The sequence below is a fragment of the Diorhabda carinulata genome, chromosome 6 (genome assembly GCF_026250575.1).
Source record: "Diorhabda carinulata isolate Delta chromosome 6, icDioCari1.1, whole genome shotgun sequence".
Taxonomy (NCBI): Eukaryota; Metazoa; Arthropoda; class Insecta; order Coleoptera; family Chrysomelidae; genus Diorhabda; species Diorhabda carinulata.
The window spans coordinates 12,873,798-12,892,422 of NC_079465.1; the positions used below are offsets into that span (position 1 = coordinate 12,873,798).

Below are 18,625 nucleotides of genomic sequence, written 5' to 3' on the forward strand. Positions count from 1 at the left end.
TAATTTGATTTTCTTGATCATACACTAAAAAGGCGTAAATAAAAACGTACAATGAATAGTCCGTTTCCACATCACCTAGGCGGTAGGACTAACGATGCGCTGTATTTAATCTTTAACGTGGCAAATACATCCCCAGTAGGCCTACGAACCACTAGTTATTGCTGAATCATGTCTAGACTTTGCAGCATCTTTTCATGGCTCTTCATGAGTAGCATCTTTTAATGGCTCTTATAAATTAATGACTCTTAGATAAACTAAGCTATCACTAATTGGTGGCATCTTTTCTTGACTACTATTTGTTGGCGTCTTTTTGTGACTGTTTTAATGAGTATAAATGTAGAGTAGCATCTTTTAATGGCTCTTATAAATTAATGACTCTTAGATAAACTAAGCTATCACTAATTGGTGGCATCTTTTCTTGGCTACTATTTATTGGCATCTTTTTGTGGCTGAGTCTCCGAGATGATTCAGCAACATATCTTTTAATCATTATAAATGTAAACTTATAATATTGCACCTTGATTTAAATAAAGACTTTAAATAATTTTTCAAATTCTGTTTAATAATTTTAAAAATACTTATGTACTTTGATGAAAGGGTATAAGGAAGGGATAGGAAGGAAATAGCTATGAAAACAGCTGATGTTTAATACAGCTAGCATGTTAAATCGAATGTTTCCGCAGAATAGCTATGAACTGACCTCTCAACCTCACTCTGTTTTTCTTAGGTGGATAACTTTACAAAAATACTACTTAAAAAAGATTACCAATACTAGATGCATTGCCGTTTGTATCCATAAGGAACAGAGTCATAGTTTTCAATTCGTTTCCGTTTAGTAAAAGTGGTGCGGAATACTTTAGTTACCTCTTTGGTGACGACAGAATGGTTGGTATTTCTTAATATATTTCGAGTAGTTACGTACTCTTCGGTGGCATCGTTAAGGACCATATCTTTTAATTTATCGAAATTTACTTGTTTATGTGTGCTATAATTAAGTGTTATCCCTTTAACTTTTATAATATCAATGGTTTTATCTTTATCTGTTGAATAAACCCTATAAACATAGAGCTTAGGGCCGCCTGAGACAAAGTCTGTAATATAACTACCCTCACCGTATTCAGCTAGCTCGTCCGTCATCTCGCCGAGATAGCTTCCAATGGGTACTTCATACGTATCTCCAGGGCGCGAGACGTAGATAGCAGAATCAGTATCGTGGTACATTACTCTATCACCTAGTTTCTCGAAATATGAATATAGTTTTAGTCTAGCATGTGCGGTCGTGAAGGCTGCCAAAACAATTTACGGTCGGTAGAGAAGTGTATGCCTCATCTTTAAAGGACCAGTTAACGATGAGAGTGTTCTCGTTAACTGGGAATATATGGTTAACTTCTTTGTAAGGCTGTGACAGAATATCTAATAGTTCTGCTGGGTCATTAACAATAGAACATTTGCTCTGGTTCTCTAATTGTCCAAGTTTTCCCCAGAAGCTAGTAATTATAGATTTGCCGACTTGTCTACGCCCAGAATTGTACTCAATTTCATCGGGGTTTAGCTCTACTCCCTCTCTGTCAAAATATTCTTTTATATACATCTTTTTGTCTTCATCAGTCTTACACTCTGGAGGCCACCCGCTAGCTTGTTGTTTTATTTTTAAAAATTTAGAAATATATTCAGCAAAAAGACCGCCAGACTTTGTGGAAGGATCGTACTGTACCGTTTCATATTCCCAAATTTCATATATATCTAATATTTTATAGCCTTTTTCCAAAGCTTTTGTCACCTCGTCCATTACCCAAGTCCCCGTAATTGCACGCTCTTCGTCCGCATGACTACACTCTTCCTTTAACATATTTTCACAACAAGTACGGCATAGAGGGAAAATTAATTTATTGTTTGTTTTATATGGAAGAACGGGATGATAGAGATTTGTAGGTGGTAACACTTTACATTTAATTAATCCATTTGTAGTCTTTAGATCTAAAGCATAACATGCTTCTCCCACATAAACCTCTGGATGACCTATGGGGTATTTTCCATATTTGTTTATGTACGGATAGAGGCTGCAAATATCCCGATAATTTATTTTCTCCCCTTCCTTACAAGAATAATATAATTTTGTGGCGTCTGTTCGCCCACCGTAAAAAGCGTCACGAGGCTCTAGAGGTGTTTGTGAAAAGAGAGGGTGTTTTTCAGTATATTTGCTGATTTCAGAATTTTCGGACATCTCCCGACGAAAATCACACTCCCATTTCACAAGCACTTCGTAACCTAACTGTCTTAATTTTTCATTTTTTGCCGAGGTTGCTTCGTAACGTTGTTCATATGTGAGGGATGGATCCTCATAGGTAGGTGTGCCACGTTTGTATTTAATACATTTTGGACACCCATGAAAGTAACAACCCTCAAATTCAAAGACTTCTCGTGTGGTATTACAGTACCCGTCCAACTTAAGACCGTTAATAACAACTTCTCTGCCCCGAGATGCGTGTTCTATTTTTATACCTCTCTGCCGTTCTTCCCAAATCAGCCATTGAATTGCTATCTTTGATTGTTTATCCCGACACCTATAGCCATTCTTTGGAATCAGACCGATGGTATTTGGCTTCAAAAAATTTCTGCGGAATATCTTATTACACGCCCCGGGTAGAGTAATAGCTTCTGTAAAAGGATCCACCCCTCCTTCTTTTAAAAGCAAATCTCTGAATTTCAAGCATGAGCGAGCGAGAATACTGACGTCGTCAATGCAGTACGCTATGATTTCTTTTTGGAAATCAAAAACGTAGTTTTGCTCAGAGAGACCTTTGTCCCAGTAAACTACAAACAGAGGTAAAATCATAAATATTTTTTTAAATCCAAAATAATATATATATATAAATAATATAATTTTTTTCCTGAAATATAAAATTATAATTATAAAATTAGTATATTTTGAGAACAATGAACAAGTCATATAGTGGAGGTCAACTTGTTTTTTAAAATTGATATTATTTCATGACTTTTTGTTAGTTTACCAATTAATTATTGGCTTTTTTAATTTTTCTTTTAGAAAGAACAAGAAGTTGCTAATATCTATATTAAATTCATGAATAAAGTGATCGAGGTAGGAAATTCTTTCACAGGCCAAGAAAAAAAGAGGCTGGAGAAAATATTATCAGAAGGAAAAGTGGCTGAAAAGAAGAAAAGAGAACTTTTCAATCGTCTAAATGTTCTAAAATCATTCAATCTTGAAACGAAGAAAGTTGAACTTTGATTTAAGTGGTTGTTGATTTACTTGTTGTCTTTGCCTGTTATGTATGTTTTTCTTCAATTATTCTCTTTATTACATAAGAAGTAAATAAGAGAAATGTAATTGAAGTGAGTGAATTTTCAAAACACCTTCATAACTTTTGACCCAAGTTTTCCATTACAGTTTTGAATTTTCGAATTGTGTACCAAAACATCCTCATTCTTGGTGTTTGTGAATATTTTGATGTTCAGTTTAACAATAATTTTTTGAGATGAAACTAGTTGTCTAACAATCTGAATTTAGTTGTTTGAAAACAACAAGAATTCACTAGTTTTGGTTGAGAAATATGGACGACTATAAAGTTTATGTAATAGTTCCAAAATATAGTTGAACTTTGTTGGCATATGTGTAAACAGCATGCATTAAAACCTTAATCAAATATTTATACTAAAAAAATTGAAATATTACAACAAATCGACATGTTCCCAGTCCTGAATCCTGATAGTACTTCTCGATACACATTAGTACATTTCTCATTTAAAATCTAAAGCCCTTGAATTGCTGGTAAGAAGATGTGATAGTTGAGTTAGACAGTCTATGTCTTATAGCCCATATATGGTTCATAATTACCTGGTTTTCTAATATGGTGATGGACAATACTTTGGGCGAGTACAGTGATTGATCTAATTGGATCCCTATTGAATATTGCATGTATAAACATAATCCACAACTATCACACCTGCATCAAACTTGTCAATTTTATCTCTTTGAAGGGAATAACAAGTTATAGCTGTAAGAAAACAGAAGAGGAATGCAATAGGATATAGTTAACTGTAGAGTGAAAAAATGACTTAGTAACATTCATAAAATGACGTGGCTCACAACCTTTCGACATATCAAAAGGATTGGATGAGAGTCTGTGGTGAAAAAACTCTTATCGTCAAATCCACTCCATCAAAAATAAGTTGTCTGTGCATCAAATTGTACAATATCTAATTTATAGCCTTTTAAAATTGAACAAAAAATCAAAATTGGAAAAAACTAAAAGAGGAACAAAATCATAAGCATGTAAATGGATGTTGACCATACTTTGACATCAAAAAAAGACTCAAGAAAAAGTCCATGTAGTCGGACGTACTGCGTATCATTTAATACCCACATATGGTTCTCGGGATTTATGGGATTCGGGGCTGTGAACATGTTTAAATAGTAAATAGTTTCTTGATTATAATGTTTTGAGTTTTTCATTCAACTAATTATTTGTTCATATAAGTTCAGCGTAAAATTTTAATACATCAATTTATGAAATAAAAAAACCATTGGAGAAGTAATATAAAGAGAGTTTTAGAAATTTTTTTTGTTTAGTACATTATCAACGAATAATTGAGCATATAGAACTGAACTGAAACATTGATTATGATGCTACTTCAATCACTAAAAAGTTTACATATATATTGTATTCATTATGAATCAAAATTGTCTATTGTAGCCCTTTACTTTTACACTTTTACTCTGTCACCAGTTATCTTTCTATTCGTTATTGACGTTATTTTTTATAAGAAAAATTGGAACTTGATTAGAACTGTTATCAGCAAATATAATTATTGAAATTGCATTTTGCAATCAAACTACAATTTTTTAGATAAATTGGAGTACAATAATTGTTTGTTGATAATATAAACAGTATTGATGAGGTAACATTGTATTTCTATTACCATTTAACTGGCTGTTGAATTTGTACACAATTCATATTGCACTGGTCCTCTGACCAGTCTTAGTGCCTTGGAATTTTGAGAGACAAAACCGATTTTTTTTAATATTTACAGTGGGGCATATTCTAACTAAAATTCAAGACATAAAAACTTTATTTATGCAAAATTGTGCTACTGAACTTACATTTTATAACTTAATATATGAAATCTATTGAAAAACAATTTTCAGAATAAAAAAAACTCTATTCTATAATATATCTATAATATGGAATCACTGTACCCTATACCCACTACAGTGGGTACAGGGGAATAATTAACTAAAAATCAGTATTGTAGTCCTAATACAGGTATTGTCTGTTTCTTTGTTCCTCCACACTTTAACGGTTATAGTAATACTCTATCAATATCTTGGATGTCATATAAATAACAGGATGAACATATCTACGTTAAAACACACTTAAAAAAAAAGGAGGCGGTTTTTGTGTCCCACTTCCCAAGGTATTAGTACTACTTCTTCAAGGTACAAGCCTTTTAGCGAAATAAGCGGACATTCTCAGAGTAGATGCTCTGCTGTTAGCATAGCTTGCTCGCAGAATTTGCAGCTGTCTTCTGACATGTCTATCGTCTTAAGGTTATGTTTGACGAAACAGTGACCTGTCAGAAGATCGACCACCAGTTTGGTGTCGTTTCTGATCATCACGAATAGTTGTTCAAACTTCTTATCTAATATGGTTATGAATCTTTTAGATTATCTTAAGCCTGGAGTGTTTCTCCAGTTAGACATTGCCTGGTATACCAAGATGGCCTGGTAACCACTTTAGTGCTACTTTGTTTTGTTAGCTAGGGATTTTAGAGCTTGTTCACACTCCCACCTAGTTTGGACGTGCACTCAATAACTTTCAGCGCCCTCAAGGCTGCTTGTCTATCTGAGAGACTCTGAACGTACTTTTTAGAGAGGTTTATATCCAAACAATCCCGGGTAACAGTTACATCATTAATCATTTTTCAGATAGAGTTGCTAGCAATTAACAGATGTATAATTGCTAGTAACTTTATAGCAGGCGGTAGATAATTCCTTGAAGCACTTATTTGGTACCAACACCTTTTTTTACCACTGGTGACCTTACTACTTTGTTTTGTTCCTTTTAGTGTCAAAACTTTTGCTGATTTCTGAACCGTCACTGTCGCAGTCTCTTCCAAATTGTATATTCGTGTTCCATCGGCAAATTTTTCCTGCCGACTTATTACTTTATGTAAATTATCAAAAAAATTATTGACATTGTATTGATTCAAGGATGGAACTCGTGCCAAATTACAGATCTTAATGAAATATTATCCATTCTTTGCCCGCAGTCTGATTCACCTCACAAGACGCTGGAATTTTCAATTTATTTATCGTATCTTAGTTTTCGACACTCAGTAAGAGACAAACTATAAAACATTCGAGAACATTTAATCAAATACTTTGTTTGTAATAAAAAAGACGTCCTGTTATAACAATTTTTACATGAAAATATTAATTACATCCTACCTCGCTAAAGTTTGAAGACTCAATACTTCAAAAATTCTTTTGCCACGGATCTTTCACTGCGACCATTCACTACCGCCTGTACCACTCCCTTCATTACATCCCCTGTAAAAGTTCCTCGATTAGTTTTTCTTGGAGGCATTGTTTAACTAAGAACTATTTTAATGTCTTTTATAAGACACGTTTGTTGCCCTCAATGAAAATGAACGTTAGTGTATTCTAGTTAGATTAAAAGTTCAGAAATGTGTTTTCTATGTTAAGATTTGAGTTACGAAAAGAAAATGTGTAGATAAAGAAATGATTATTCAGTTTCTAGATAGCATTTTAATCTCAATACTTACGGTACAGTAGAAAAAACTATTTACCAACGCAATATAGAATATTTTGCTAAAAAATTGATCATTAATAAATTTCCTCAATAAAAAAAACGATGTCACAGTGGAGAAACTCCTATTACATATATTCCTATATTCGAATACGAATACGTAACGTTGTAATAAGTAAATGGAATTTTTTTGGTGAAGAAATCCATCAGAATCCAAGAGAATTCAATATCAAACACTAATGAGTAATAATAAATAATTAAAGACCTAGAGCAGTACAATGGTAAGCCTCAAAATCCAAAAGTGGAGATATTAAAGTTTTGAAAAAAACCTGTAAAAAATTAGGTTTAATGTACATATTTCAAATTTTGTTAATATATAATGTCAACAAGGGAAACAGATTAGCAACTATTATAAAAAATGTTTTTTCACAATAAAATAGAATTTATTTTAGAAAAAATGTGTCCTAACATGTTTTAGCTTAAACTAAATATAAGTATTGCATTTTATTTAATATTTGTATGCGATTTAAATATGAAAATAACAAAACTAGATAAAATAAAAGAGAAAAAAGTGGTCAGTTTGTTACTAGCAATAATTATATCGTCTCTACCTTGCTTCTGGAGTGTGATGGACATAAAAGAGTATTAATCAAAATCCTAATCTCAAATTTCATTTAATATTTTGTGCCTAGCTTATCAATGAAAATAAAGCTTTACGAAAGTCAGCTGATCTGTTTAGCCAAAAGTAACTAGATTTCTCTATAAAAGTGTAACTTGCACGCAATAAATGAAATCAAACTTACAATGTTGCAAGTGCGAGATCTTCCCTGAAACAATCCGCTGAATTTAATCTGCTTATGCTTTTGATCAAGAAATATTCATCTAAAGCGTCACGCTACATTTAATTGAGTATAAAATGCGTGGTAGGCTGACTGTATATAAGGCAATAATGTTTTTACATTTTTTCTGCAATTTTTAATGGCTCGTATTTAAGTTTAATATCTGACAAACTCATCATTGCAGGTCTAGGAAAAATGAACTCGAATTTTCTGATTTAAAAAGAAAACTGTAAGTTCCTTCAAATTCTTGTCAGGAAAACGATATTTTTTGTTGATATTAGTAGAGGTTGAAAAGAATAAAAATCTTTTTGAGTCATTTTTGTAACCATAGGGTTTGTTTGTTTGCTTTTTCAATAATATCTAGCCAACCTTCTGGTGAATAAATAACGGGTGCTCGGAGTCGGCGTTTTTCAATAAAAGCAAATTCTCTGTCTGATGGCATAACGGAATGACCGATAACAAGAAAGTGATATGTGATTTTTTTAAACTTTTTTTCTTTTACTAACTGCAACCAAAATGCAATCATCTGCCAGTTCTAGTTCTAACCTAGACAGTTATCAGTAAAAATAACAAGTTCATTACAATTTGATTTGGTTCATCGCTACAGAAGTAACTTCATCCGCCTCGCGCTTAGCCTTGTCTTTGGTCCTTGAATACATGTATCGTTCTCATTTGTACAGTCGTGAATTCCTAGGTTATAAAGCCATATTTTTCGGCAGTAAAATGCAGTACCAGTTGTTAATTTTGGTAAGGCCACTTTGTTGCAAATCAGAAGACATTACTATTTTTTTAGTGCGTTTGTTTACTTCACTTTTAAAGAATTTTTGCATTGCGTTTGCTCGAACCTGGCGCAGGCTCAAATATGTAGTTAGCTCATTTTCTAGCTTTGTATTATGACTTTCTTTTGCCGCCTTTATTTTAATGTCCGTCTCATCGCAAGATAATTTGTTCTTTATACCAGGGCACATAAAAACCTGAAAACCTGTATAGTAAATTTATCTATATTTTTGACTGCTGGCTTTGATATTTGATTGTCAATAGTGAGTTTTTACAGACTGAATTTGTTCATCCGAATATCTATTGAGTCTATTATTGTGTTTACTACGTCTATCAGGTTCAGGAACCATAGCCCATTCTACCGTCATTTTAAGAATTCTTTCAACTCTTACCCGAGATTTCTGAAGACTGTGAACATACAAAAATTCGGTTTTGCATACTTTTATTTCCTCGTCTCCCATATTAATTAAATAATCTGCAGTAAACTTTCTTCTGGAAACATTATTTTTTTGTTTTTTCTTGTATGACCTTATTTTATTTTTAACTCGTGTACAACCAAAAATATATATATATATATATATATATATATATATATATATATATATATATATATATATATATATATATATAAGCGGTTTTTTATTGGGAAAGTGGCAAGAAAACACCAAAGTGGACTAACTTAAATATATTTTCCGAGCTTTCGAATACTTATGTATTCATCGTCTGGAAATAATTAAGATTTTTGATATTGTTAATGCTTGTAAGAATTTTAAACTCATAGAACTCAAAATTCAATATTCAAATTGACTTTGATAGAAATTTCAATTAATCAAAATTTGATGTTTGAAAGGCATTGATGAAAAGATTGATTGTAGCGGGAATTGAACAGTGAACCTTGTATAATTGAATTATTTATAAGATTGCGATAGTAGGTTTATTGTTTTACATAACCATAATTCCTTGTTTTAGATCTATGCTTATCATAAACTTTTACTGGACTTACATACATGTACATCCAATAATGAAAGATAAAAACAATGAATGTAGAAACAGAAAATTTTTAACATACTCTTTAAAAACGCTAGAAAATAATATGTACCAATTTAGAGCTACATTATGTCAGATTTAGTATTCGATTCTGATTATTACCATTCTCTAAAAACAAATATTTTTTTTCTTTTGTTTATAATAAATGTTATATTTTATCAAATTATCTTATTATTTACTTATTTATCCTGACTTACACTACAAAGTCAAAATAAATGTGGATCAGAATCATACGGAAGTAGTAGTCATAGAGGCGGTTCAGGCAGACACAGACATCCGGTCCAGCCGCTCTGACCGCAGCGCTAACCGCAAGTCGAAAGCAGCGATAACAGCGTTTACTATACTACGTGTAAACCTTCTAATTAAGATACATTAATTAATCAATTTATTTAATTAAACAATTTAATTGCGGTGGAACTGAAAGTTTAGACTTTTGTGTTTGAAGGATTTTGATAATTTTAGCACATCGCGCGTCAAGCATCGTAGATAATGAAGGTCTTTCGTGACAGTAAGATCCGCATTCGATAATGAATATACTTAATTGTCCGCTCTGTATATAAAATAAATATACATTTATCATGCAAACTGTGGGTATAATGAATTATATTCCGCCTTGTCTGGCCTGTATGATAACGGCGAAAAGGGTGTAGTTACTAGATTATCCAGGTCGTCGAAAAAGTTACTAAACACTCTGTATAAATAATATTAAGAATTGTGCATTTGTTGTTGAAGTGTATAAAAATTATTTTATCACAAAGCCACAAAGGACGATAAAAACAAACAGGTGTGTGTGAAGAGGAGCCATTCTGAAGCATGTTTAAAAAGGTAAGTCACTTTGTTAGGCATTCACAAGTATTTAACGCTTTTACTATTTATGTATCGTAATATTGTAAGATCCGAGGAGAGCCGCGAGCAAGGGTTGATAGAGAATTATGAGATCTTATTGTTCGATCGATCGTAAAATATAAAAAAAGAATATTTTAACACTCTGTATATAAATTATAACTCTTGTATCATTCGAAAAAATGTAAAAATATAGCGAAAGTGATAACAATATATACGTATTTATCATGTTTGAAAAAATATACCTTTTGTGATTTTTTCATTCGAAATAAAACTATGGTCAAAAGTTGATGCCTTGAATCTTCAGCTTGCTAATAATCCATTTTTGTGGTTTTCACTTCCGTATGACTTTGCAGCACACAGAAATGCAGTTTTTGTTTCAAGGGCAGCCTAGAAATGATATTTTAAATTTTAAAATTAATCTTTTACAAAGATAACGGTTGCGATTTATATAAAGCATTTTGTTTTTCAAAACAGGAACGCTAAAAGAAACGTTATCATATTCTAGGTTTTATGAACAGTTTACTTCAAAAAGGAAATTCGTTGTTGCTATGGTGATTACTTCCAACGAGATTATCATGCAAACTGTGGGTATAATGAATTATATTCCGCCTTGTCTGGCCTGTATGATAACGGCGAAAAGGGTGTAGTTACTAGATTATCCAGGTCGTCGAAAAAGTTACTAAACACTCTGTATAAATAATATTAAGAATTGTGCATTTGTTGTTGAAGTGTATAAAAATTATTTTATCACAAAGCCACAAAGGACGATAAGACCAACGGTCCGTGCTGAAAAACACTTTATTCGGGTCGACGAAGTGAAAGTAGACCGTGTCTTTTTGGAAAAACAAACAGGTGCGTGTGAACAGGAGCCATTCTGAAGCATGTTTAAAAAGGTAAGTCACTTTGTTAGGCATTCACAAGTATTTAACGCTTTTACTATTTATGTATCGAATATGTCTAATAAAATAATATTTTTACTGTCAACGGCTACAGAACCATTACACACACAGTTGTAGTGAGATTAGTGGTGTAGTTTATTTTAAAGGTACATGGTGGGGCAACGGCAATAGAGTCGGAGTAATAGAGATTTTTACACCTCCTAAACAATAGGTAATAAAATTTTTGTTATTTATGAAAAATATAGTTTCTCCTACTAACAATCCTAACAAGACAGCCTTGACGATTCGATATAAAATCGAGAAGCAACATCATCCAATTACTGGTAAAACTAACGTTTTATCAAAATTTACTATTTTTCTTGGTCTTCGCGATATTTTTTCTGAATTCCGTGAAAGTGTGTTTTTAACATATCTATTGAGGAATGAGTGTCTAAAAACCTCTCTCGAAACATATCTAACCGCAAGTCGAAAGCAGTGACAACAGCGTTTACTATACTACGTGTAAACCTTCTAATTAAGATACATTAATTAATCAATTTATTTAATTAAACAATTTAATTGCGGTGGAACTGAAAGTTTTAGACTTTTGTGTTTGAAGGATTTTGATAATTTTAGCAAAAAATGTTACGAATAATCACCTATTATATAATTTTGCATACAAGGTGGTAAAAAGTTTTTAGAAATTATGTAGTAATAGTTGATACAATATTTTTTCGAAAAAAATATTCCGAGACCTTCCTTGGCTATAATTTGATTTTCTTGATCATACACTAAAAAGGCGTAAATAAAAACGTACAATGAATAGTCCGTTTCCACATCACCTAGGCGGTAGGACTAACGATGCGCTGTATTTAATCTTTAACGTGGCAAATACATCCCCAGTAGGCCTACGAACCACTAGTTATTGCTGAATCATGTCTAGACTTTGCAGCATCTTTTCATGGCTCTTCATGAGTAGCATCTTTTAATGGCTCTTATAAATTAATGACTCTTAGATAAACTAAGCTATCACTAATTGGTGGCATCTTTTCTTGACTACTATTTGTTGGCGTCTTTTTGTGACTGTTTTAATGAGTATAAATGTAGAGTAGCATCTTTTAATGGCTCTTATAAATTAATGACTCTTAGATAAACTAAGCTATCACTAATTGGTGGCATCTTTTCTTGGCTACTATTTATTGGCATCTTTTTGTGGCTGAGTCTCCGAGATGATTCAGCAACATATCTTTTAATCATTATAAATGTAAACTTATAATATTGCACCTTGATTTAAATAAAGACTTTAAATAATTTTTCAAATTCTGTTTAATAATTTTAAAAATACTTATGTACTTTGATGAAAGGGTATAAGGAAGGGATAGGAAGGAAATAGCTATGAAAACAGCTGATGTTTAATACAGCTAGCATGTTAAATCGAATGTTTCCGCAGAATAGCTATGAACTGACCTCTCAACCTCACTCTGTTTTTCTTAGGTGGATAACTTTACAAAAATACTACTTAAAAAAGATTACCAATACTAGATGCATTGCCGTTTGTATCCATAAGGAACAGAGTCATAGTTTTCAATTCGTTTCCGTTTAGTAAAAGTGGTGCGGAATACTTTAGTTACCTCTTTGGTGACGACAGAATGGTTGGTATTTCTTAATATATTTCGAGTAGTTACGTACTCTTCGGTGGCATCGTTAAGGACCATATCTTTTAATTTATCGAAATTTACTTGTTTATGTGTGCTATAATTAAGTGTTATCCCTTTAACTTTTATAATATCAATGGTTTTATCTTTATCTGTTGAATAAACCCTATAAACATAGAGCTTAGGGCCGCCTGAGACAAAGTCTGTAATATAACTACCCTCACCGTATTCAGCTAGCTCGTCCGTCATCTCGCCGAGATAGCTTCCAATGGGTACTTCATACGTATCTCCAGGGCGCGAGACGTAGATAGCAGAATCAGTATCGTGGTACATTACTCTATCACCTAGTTTCTCGAAATATGAATATAGTTTTAGTCTAGCATGTGCGGTCGTGAAGGCTGCCAAAACAATTTACGGTCGGTAGAGAAGTGTATGCCTCATCTTTAAAGGACCAGTTAACGATGAGAGTGTTCTCGTTAACTGGGAATATATGGTTAACTTCTTTGTAAGGCTGTGACAGAATATCTAATAGTTCTGCTGGGTCATTAACAATAGAACATTTGCTCTGGTTCTCTAATTGTCCAAGTTTTCCCCAGAAGCTAGTAATTATAGATTTGCCGACTTGTCTACGCCCAGAATTGTACTCAATTTCATCGGGGTTTAGCTCTACTCCCTCTCTGTCAAAATATTCTTTTATATACATCTTTTTGTCTTCATCAGTCTTACACTCTGGAGGCCACCCGCTAGCTTGTTGTTTTATTTTTAAAAATTTAGAAATATATTCAGCAAAAAGACCGCCAGACTTTGTGGAAGGATCGTACTGTACCGTTTCATATTCCCAAATTTCATATATATCTAATATTTTATAGCCTTTTTCCAAAGCTTTTGTCACCTCGTCCATTACCCAAGTCCCCGTAATTGCACGCTCTTCGTCCGCATGACTACACTCTTCCTTTAACATATTTTCACAACAAGTACGGCATAGAGGGAAAATTAATTTATTGTTTGTTTTATATGGAAGAACGGGATGATAGAGATTTGTAGGTGGTAACACTTTACATTTAATTAATCCATTTGTAGTCTTTAGATCTAAAGCATAACATGCTTCTCCCACATAAACCTCTGGATGACCTATGGGGTATTTTCCATATTTGTTTATGTACGGATAGAGGCTGCAAATATCCCGATAATTTATTTTCTCCCCTTCCTTACAAGAATAATATAATTTTGTGGCGTCTGTTCGCCCACCGTAAAAAGCGTCACGAGGCTCTAGAGGTGTTTGTGAAAAGAGAGGGTGTTTTTCAGTATATTTGCTGATTTCAGAATTTTCGGACATCTCCCGACGAAAATCACACTCCCATTTCACAAGCACTTCGTAACCTAACTGTCTTAATTTTTCATTTTTTGCCGAGGTTGCTTCGTAACGTTGTTCATATGTGAGGGATGGATCCTCATAGGTAGGTGTGCCACGTTTGTATTTAATACATTTTGGACACCCATGAAAGTAACAACCCTCAAATTCAAAGACTTCTCGTGTGGTATTACAGTACCCGTCCAACTTAAGACCGTTAATAACAACTTCTCTGCCCCGAGATGCGTGTTCTATTTTTATACCTCTCTGCCGTTCTTCCCAAATCAGCCATTGAATTGCTATCTTTGATTGTTTATCCCGACACCTATAGCCATTCTTTGGAATCAGACCGATGGTATTTGGCTTCAAAAAATTTCTGCGGAATATCTTATTACACGCCCCGGGTAGAGTAATAGCTTCTGTAAAAAGATCCACCCCTCCTTCTTTTAAAAGCAAATCTCTGAATTTCAAGCATGAGCGAGCGAGAATACTGACGTCGTCAATGCAGTACGCTATGATTTCTTTTTGGAAATCAAAAACGTAGTTTTGCTCAGAGAGACCTTTGTCCCAGGATATAAGTTGATTTCTAGCATCCTCTTTCTCGTCTAATTTTGGAACATATTTTAAACTGTCAGGGTCATAGTATTCGAGAGCAGGTAACGGACCAATATAGTTCCAATTTTCTTTTTTATTAAATAAATGTGGAAAGTACCCTTTTTTTATATTTTTTAAATCAAAGACTTTGGGTAACTTTGCTAGAGGCATCGGAAAATAATTTAGCGAGTCGATAAAACTGACGTTACCCACTTTTAATTGTAATAGTTTTGTTCCTCGTGTAATTAGTTCAGGTGTGAGATCTGTCTTTGTCATTATATGATTTAACATAAACTGATTATCGTAGAGTCCACCTGCATGACCAACTACGATGATTTTCTTGAATAGAGTGCGCTGGTTTAATACATATTCCATAAAACGAGCAACGGGGTCTATTTTTAGAACTTGGTATCTAACACCACAATCACACCATTTTATATCTGTACCTATACATAGTGCACAGTGTTGTTCAAACACACACAAATTACAGTTATGACGATGAGTACCGTCAGGCATAACCTCTTCTTGTGTACACTCGAGGTCGTAAAATATGAAGAGAGTACCGTCCATTGTGGGTTTATGTGTATCTATTGGCATGTAACAGTTGTGGGGAGAGGGTTTAAATTCTCTACACACTTTACAGAAAATCTCACCACATGTATGTACTCTATCTTTCCTAAAAGTTTTTAGGCATAATGTACAAGCTACCACCCGGTCGCAGAGTTTAGTCTGAATGTGATAAGCATAACAATTTTGCCCTCTAAAATAGCGATTACAGTTGGTGCACACAATTTTTGTGCTAAAAGTACAAGGTGGAACTTGTTCACAGGCAGGACAATTTCTTTCACAGAGGTGTGAGGTCTTGTGTGTGTAGGGGCTGTGACAATTTTCGCAGAAATATGAACAGCAAAAAGCAGATGTTAAAGAAATTATTACGTTATAGTGATTTTCGTGATACAGCAAATTAATTTTCTTACAGCCACCTATTCCTTCAAACACGAAATCACGACCTTTTGCACCATAGTTGTAAACAGTTAAAGTATAGTCTGTCAAATATTCTTGAAATTTATTCAATTCTGGTATACCACCACCCTCTTTGGGTATCTCGATACCACTAGATTCTAATAGCTCTAGAGTTTTTTGCGTCTGAAGCCCCGTAATTTTACGAAGCTTCGTTTTGTCGGGGTCATTATCAACATATGCTTTGGCCACAACTATGGCTCTAGCCAGGCATAGGTGGTCTTTATTAACTATTGTTATAATACCACTACGACGAGCACATTCTTCGTCAAAGTTGTTATATTTACGCCCACGCAAATTACCTTTACCGCTAGGCATTTTTACAGTTGTTGCCCCGAGACAAAACGTTCCTTCAGTTACTCTAGCGACAACGCCCTTAAGACCGTGTTTGATCCATTTTAATAGATCATAGTCTTCGGGAGCCGGGCGAATCTTAAACTCTATATGTCTACCTGTTAAACCAAATTTACGAACTTTCTTAACAATATTTTTGGTTACCAAAAACTTTTCCATTGTTTCAAACAGTAACAAATTCTATAAATAAGTCAAGATAAAAAAATGAAAAACACAATAGTGAAAAAAGAAAAGTTTTTCGACAAAACTCAAAAACCTAAAAATGTTCGATAATCAAAAATTCCAAAAATTTTTCAAAAGTCGAAAACTCACAATCAAAAATTATTTTAGACTTACCGCAAGAGCATGTCTGAAACGTCACGAGAGCTAGAGAGAAAAGAGGCTTAGCAGCTCTGTGACCTGCTTTAAATAGAGAAAATTTGTGGGCGTGGCTTGAATGCTGTCACGTGATCTTCTCAAGAGAAAATATCTTTTTCCGAGGTTCTTAACATATGATTTGTCTTTTTGAGGTTCTTAACATATGATTTGTCTTTTTGAGGTTCTTAACATATGATTTGTATTTTTTAATCAGGGAATTACTACTGTGAATCATTTATAAAGATATGGGTGTAATTTTTCGAGTTTGAAACGCTTAAACCAGCGTGTGGTTAGATAACCTCACTTTTATTATTTCGATAACGTCTGGCTCTATCAGCTGTTATGATTAATGTGGAATCTCCTTTCCAAAATAAGTATATGGTGGTAAAGTGACGCGCTTGCATATAAACATAGATAAGAAAAATGGTGATAATTTGAACAGTTTTTATTGAAAACTCTTATCTCTAAAAAAGGTATTGCGCAATTTTAGATAACATTGCATAATTAGTGAAAATGTCTGAAAAGTGGCGTGACAAGCATAAAATAGTGATAAGAAAATTATTTGAAAAATTTCATTTGAAAAGTTTATTGAAAACTCTCTAAAAAGGTATTGCACAATCTTAGATGACATTGCATAATTAGTGAAGAAAGTTGAATAAATTGTCTGAAAAGTAGTGTGACAAGCATAAAATAGTGATAAGAAAATTATGATTATTCTTCTCAGTGCAAAATTATAGTTTAAAGTTGTTGCTAGTTAAGAAAATTATAATAATTTGAAATCCTCATTGAAAAATGATTTATAATTAAAAAGGTACTGCATAAACTTAAAAAGCTAAGTATAATACCGAAAACTTTTATAAAATTGCTATAATTATTCATTAATGTAAAACTTGTAATATAGGATAATTAATATTTAGAGGTGGTTTTAGAAAATGGTGCAAAGTAAAACAATATGAACATTTTTATCTAAACACTATTAGAGTTTTACTGAAGTAATTTTCAAACAAAATGTTTCTGTGCTAAATCCCGTTGAGTTGGATTGATAGATGGAAGATATAGTATCCCACACGTCATTAATAGACACATCTTTGGCTTTCTTGAAATTAATCCATCCTTGTCCTTTAGCGAGGTCTTTGGAGCAGAAAGTGAAGCCTACATAAGCTTCGGGCGACAATTCTTCAGTTCCTTTACGAACAATTTGGTTGATAGCCTCTTTTACCCATGCTACTGGATCGGCACCTTCTGAGATCTCTTTAATTCTAAACTCCAAAGCTCTGGCTGATACACCAAAGCGTTTACATGTTTGTGATTCATCTTTAATTATTATAAATTTTTCCATAATATACGTCTATTCACTACAAGAGGTAAGACAAAAATGGGGTACGCGCGAATGAGCTGCTTAATATATAGAACTTTTTTTCTTGAACCAACATTCTTTACACCAAGCTGTGAACTTGTAATATTCGATTCCTTTCCGGTCACAATTGTACTCTTCATCGTGCTGGTATACTTCTTTTTTCTGACAAAAAGAACAAAAACTTAATCCGCAGTCGCTGTAGTTACACGCTTTCCCCCAAGCACAATTAGGCATCTTCACTCTAGAACGGTTCGTCTTGAAATGACCACCAGAGCCTTTGGAAATGTCTTTTATTCGATTATGTCTGCTCGCCTGAGCTCTTCAATTATTTCCCAAATTCTTCTTCTTTGTTTAGATATTTAAGTGTGTTTACGAGATTATTTGGTCCATTTGGCATCTTCGCTGTAGAACGGAATTCAACTTATTTTTATTCGATGATACCTGCTTCAACAAGTACGTTCGGGTCTGTCCAACCTTGGAGCCACGTAGTTTGTCTTGGATATTTCCTCACTTTTCTACGGCAATTGTTCTTACATAGAGGCTTAATAATCTCATCAAATTTAGTTGATCGTTGTTGATGTTTTAAAAACCCTCTTAAATCTCTATGTACCCCCGACAGTTCCAATATTTGCCTATATAGTTGCAAATCGGTGATGGTAAAAGCTCGCGGGGTTCTGCAAAACACTAGCTGTTATAAGCCGGGTGTATTTTTAAATATTTTGTTGTCTACAATTATATTTTCGTCATTGAATTCTAAGC

General features: G+C 33.4%; 2 protein-coding genes and 1 long non-coding RNA gene across 3 annotated transcripts; 1 reads left to right on the forward strand and 2 right to left on the reverse strand.

The window, feature by feature from the left end:
- Positions 1-771: 771 nt before the first annotated feature.
- On the reverse strand, positions 772-8,868 carry LOC130895287 (uncharacterized). Its single transcript, XM_057802510.1, has 5 exons — positions 8,683-8,868; positions 8,363-8,604; positions 3,857-3,921; positions 1,304-2,814; positions 772-1,239 (listed from the first exon to the last, which is right to left on the reverse strand). The coding sequence occupies exons 1-5, from the start codon at positions 8,866-8,868 to the stop codon at positions 772-774; spliced, it is 2,472 nt and encodes an 823-aa protein (XP_057658493.1).
- A 2,293-nt stretch (positions 8,869-11,161) lies between these two features.
- LOC130895867 (uncharacterized) lies at positions 11,162-12,691 on the forward strand. Its single transcript, XR_009059495.1, has 2 exons — positions 11,162-11,193; positions 11,346-12,691. It is a non-coding gene; the product is annotated as an uncharacterized LOC130895867 (long non-coding RNA).
- Positions 12,692-12,716: 25 nt separating this feature from the next.
- Positions 12,717-17,848, reverse strand: LOC130895288 (uncharacterized). The gene is made up of 3 exons (XM_057802511.1): positions 17,498-17,848; positions 13,249-16,332; positions 12,717-13,184 (listed from the first exon to the last, which is right to left on the reverse strand). The coding sequence occupies exons 1-3, from the start codon at positions 17,846-17,848 to the stop codon at positions 12,717-12,719; spliced, it is 3,903 nt and encodes a 1,300-aa protein (XP_057658494.1).
- Between the last annotated feature and the right edge of the window lie 777 nt (positions 17,849-18,625).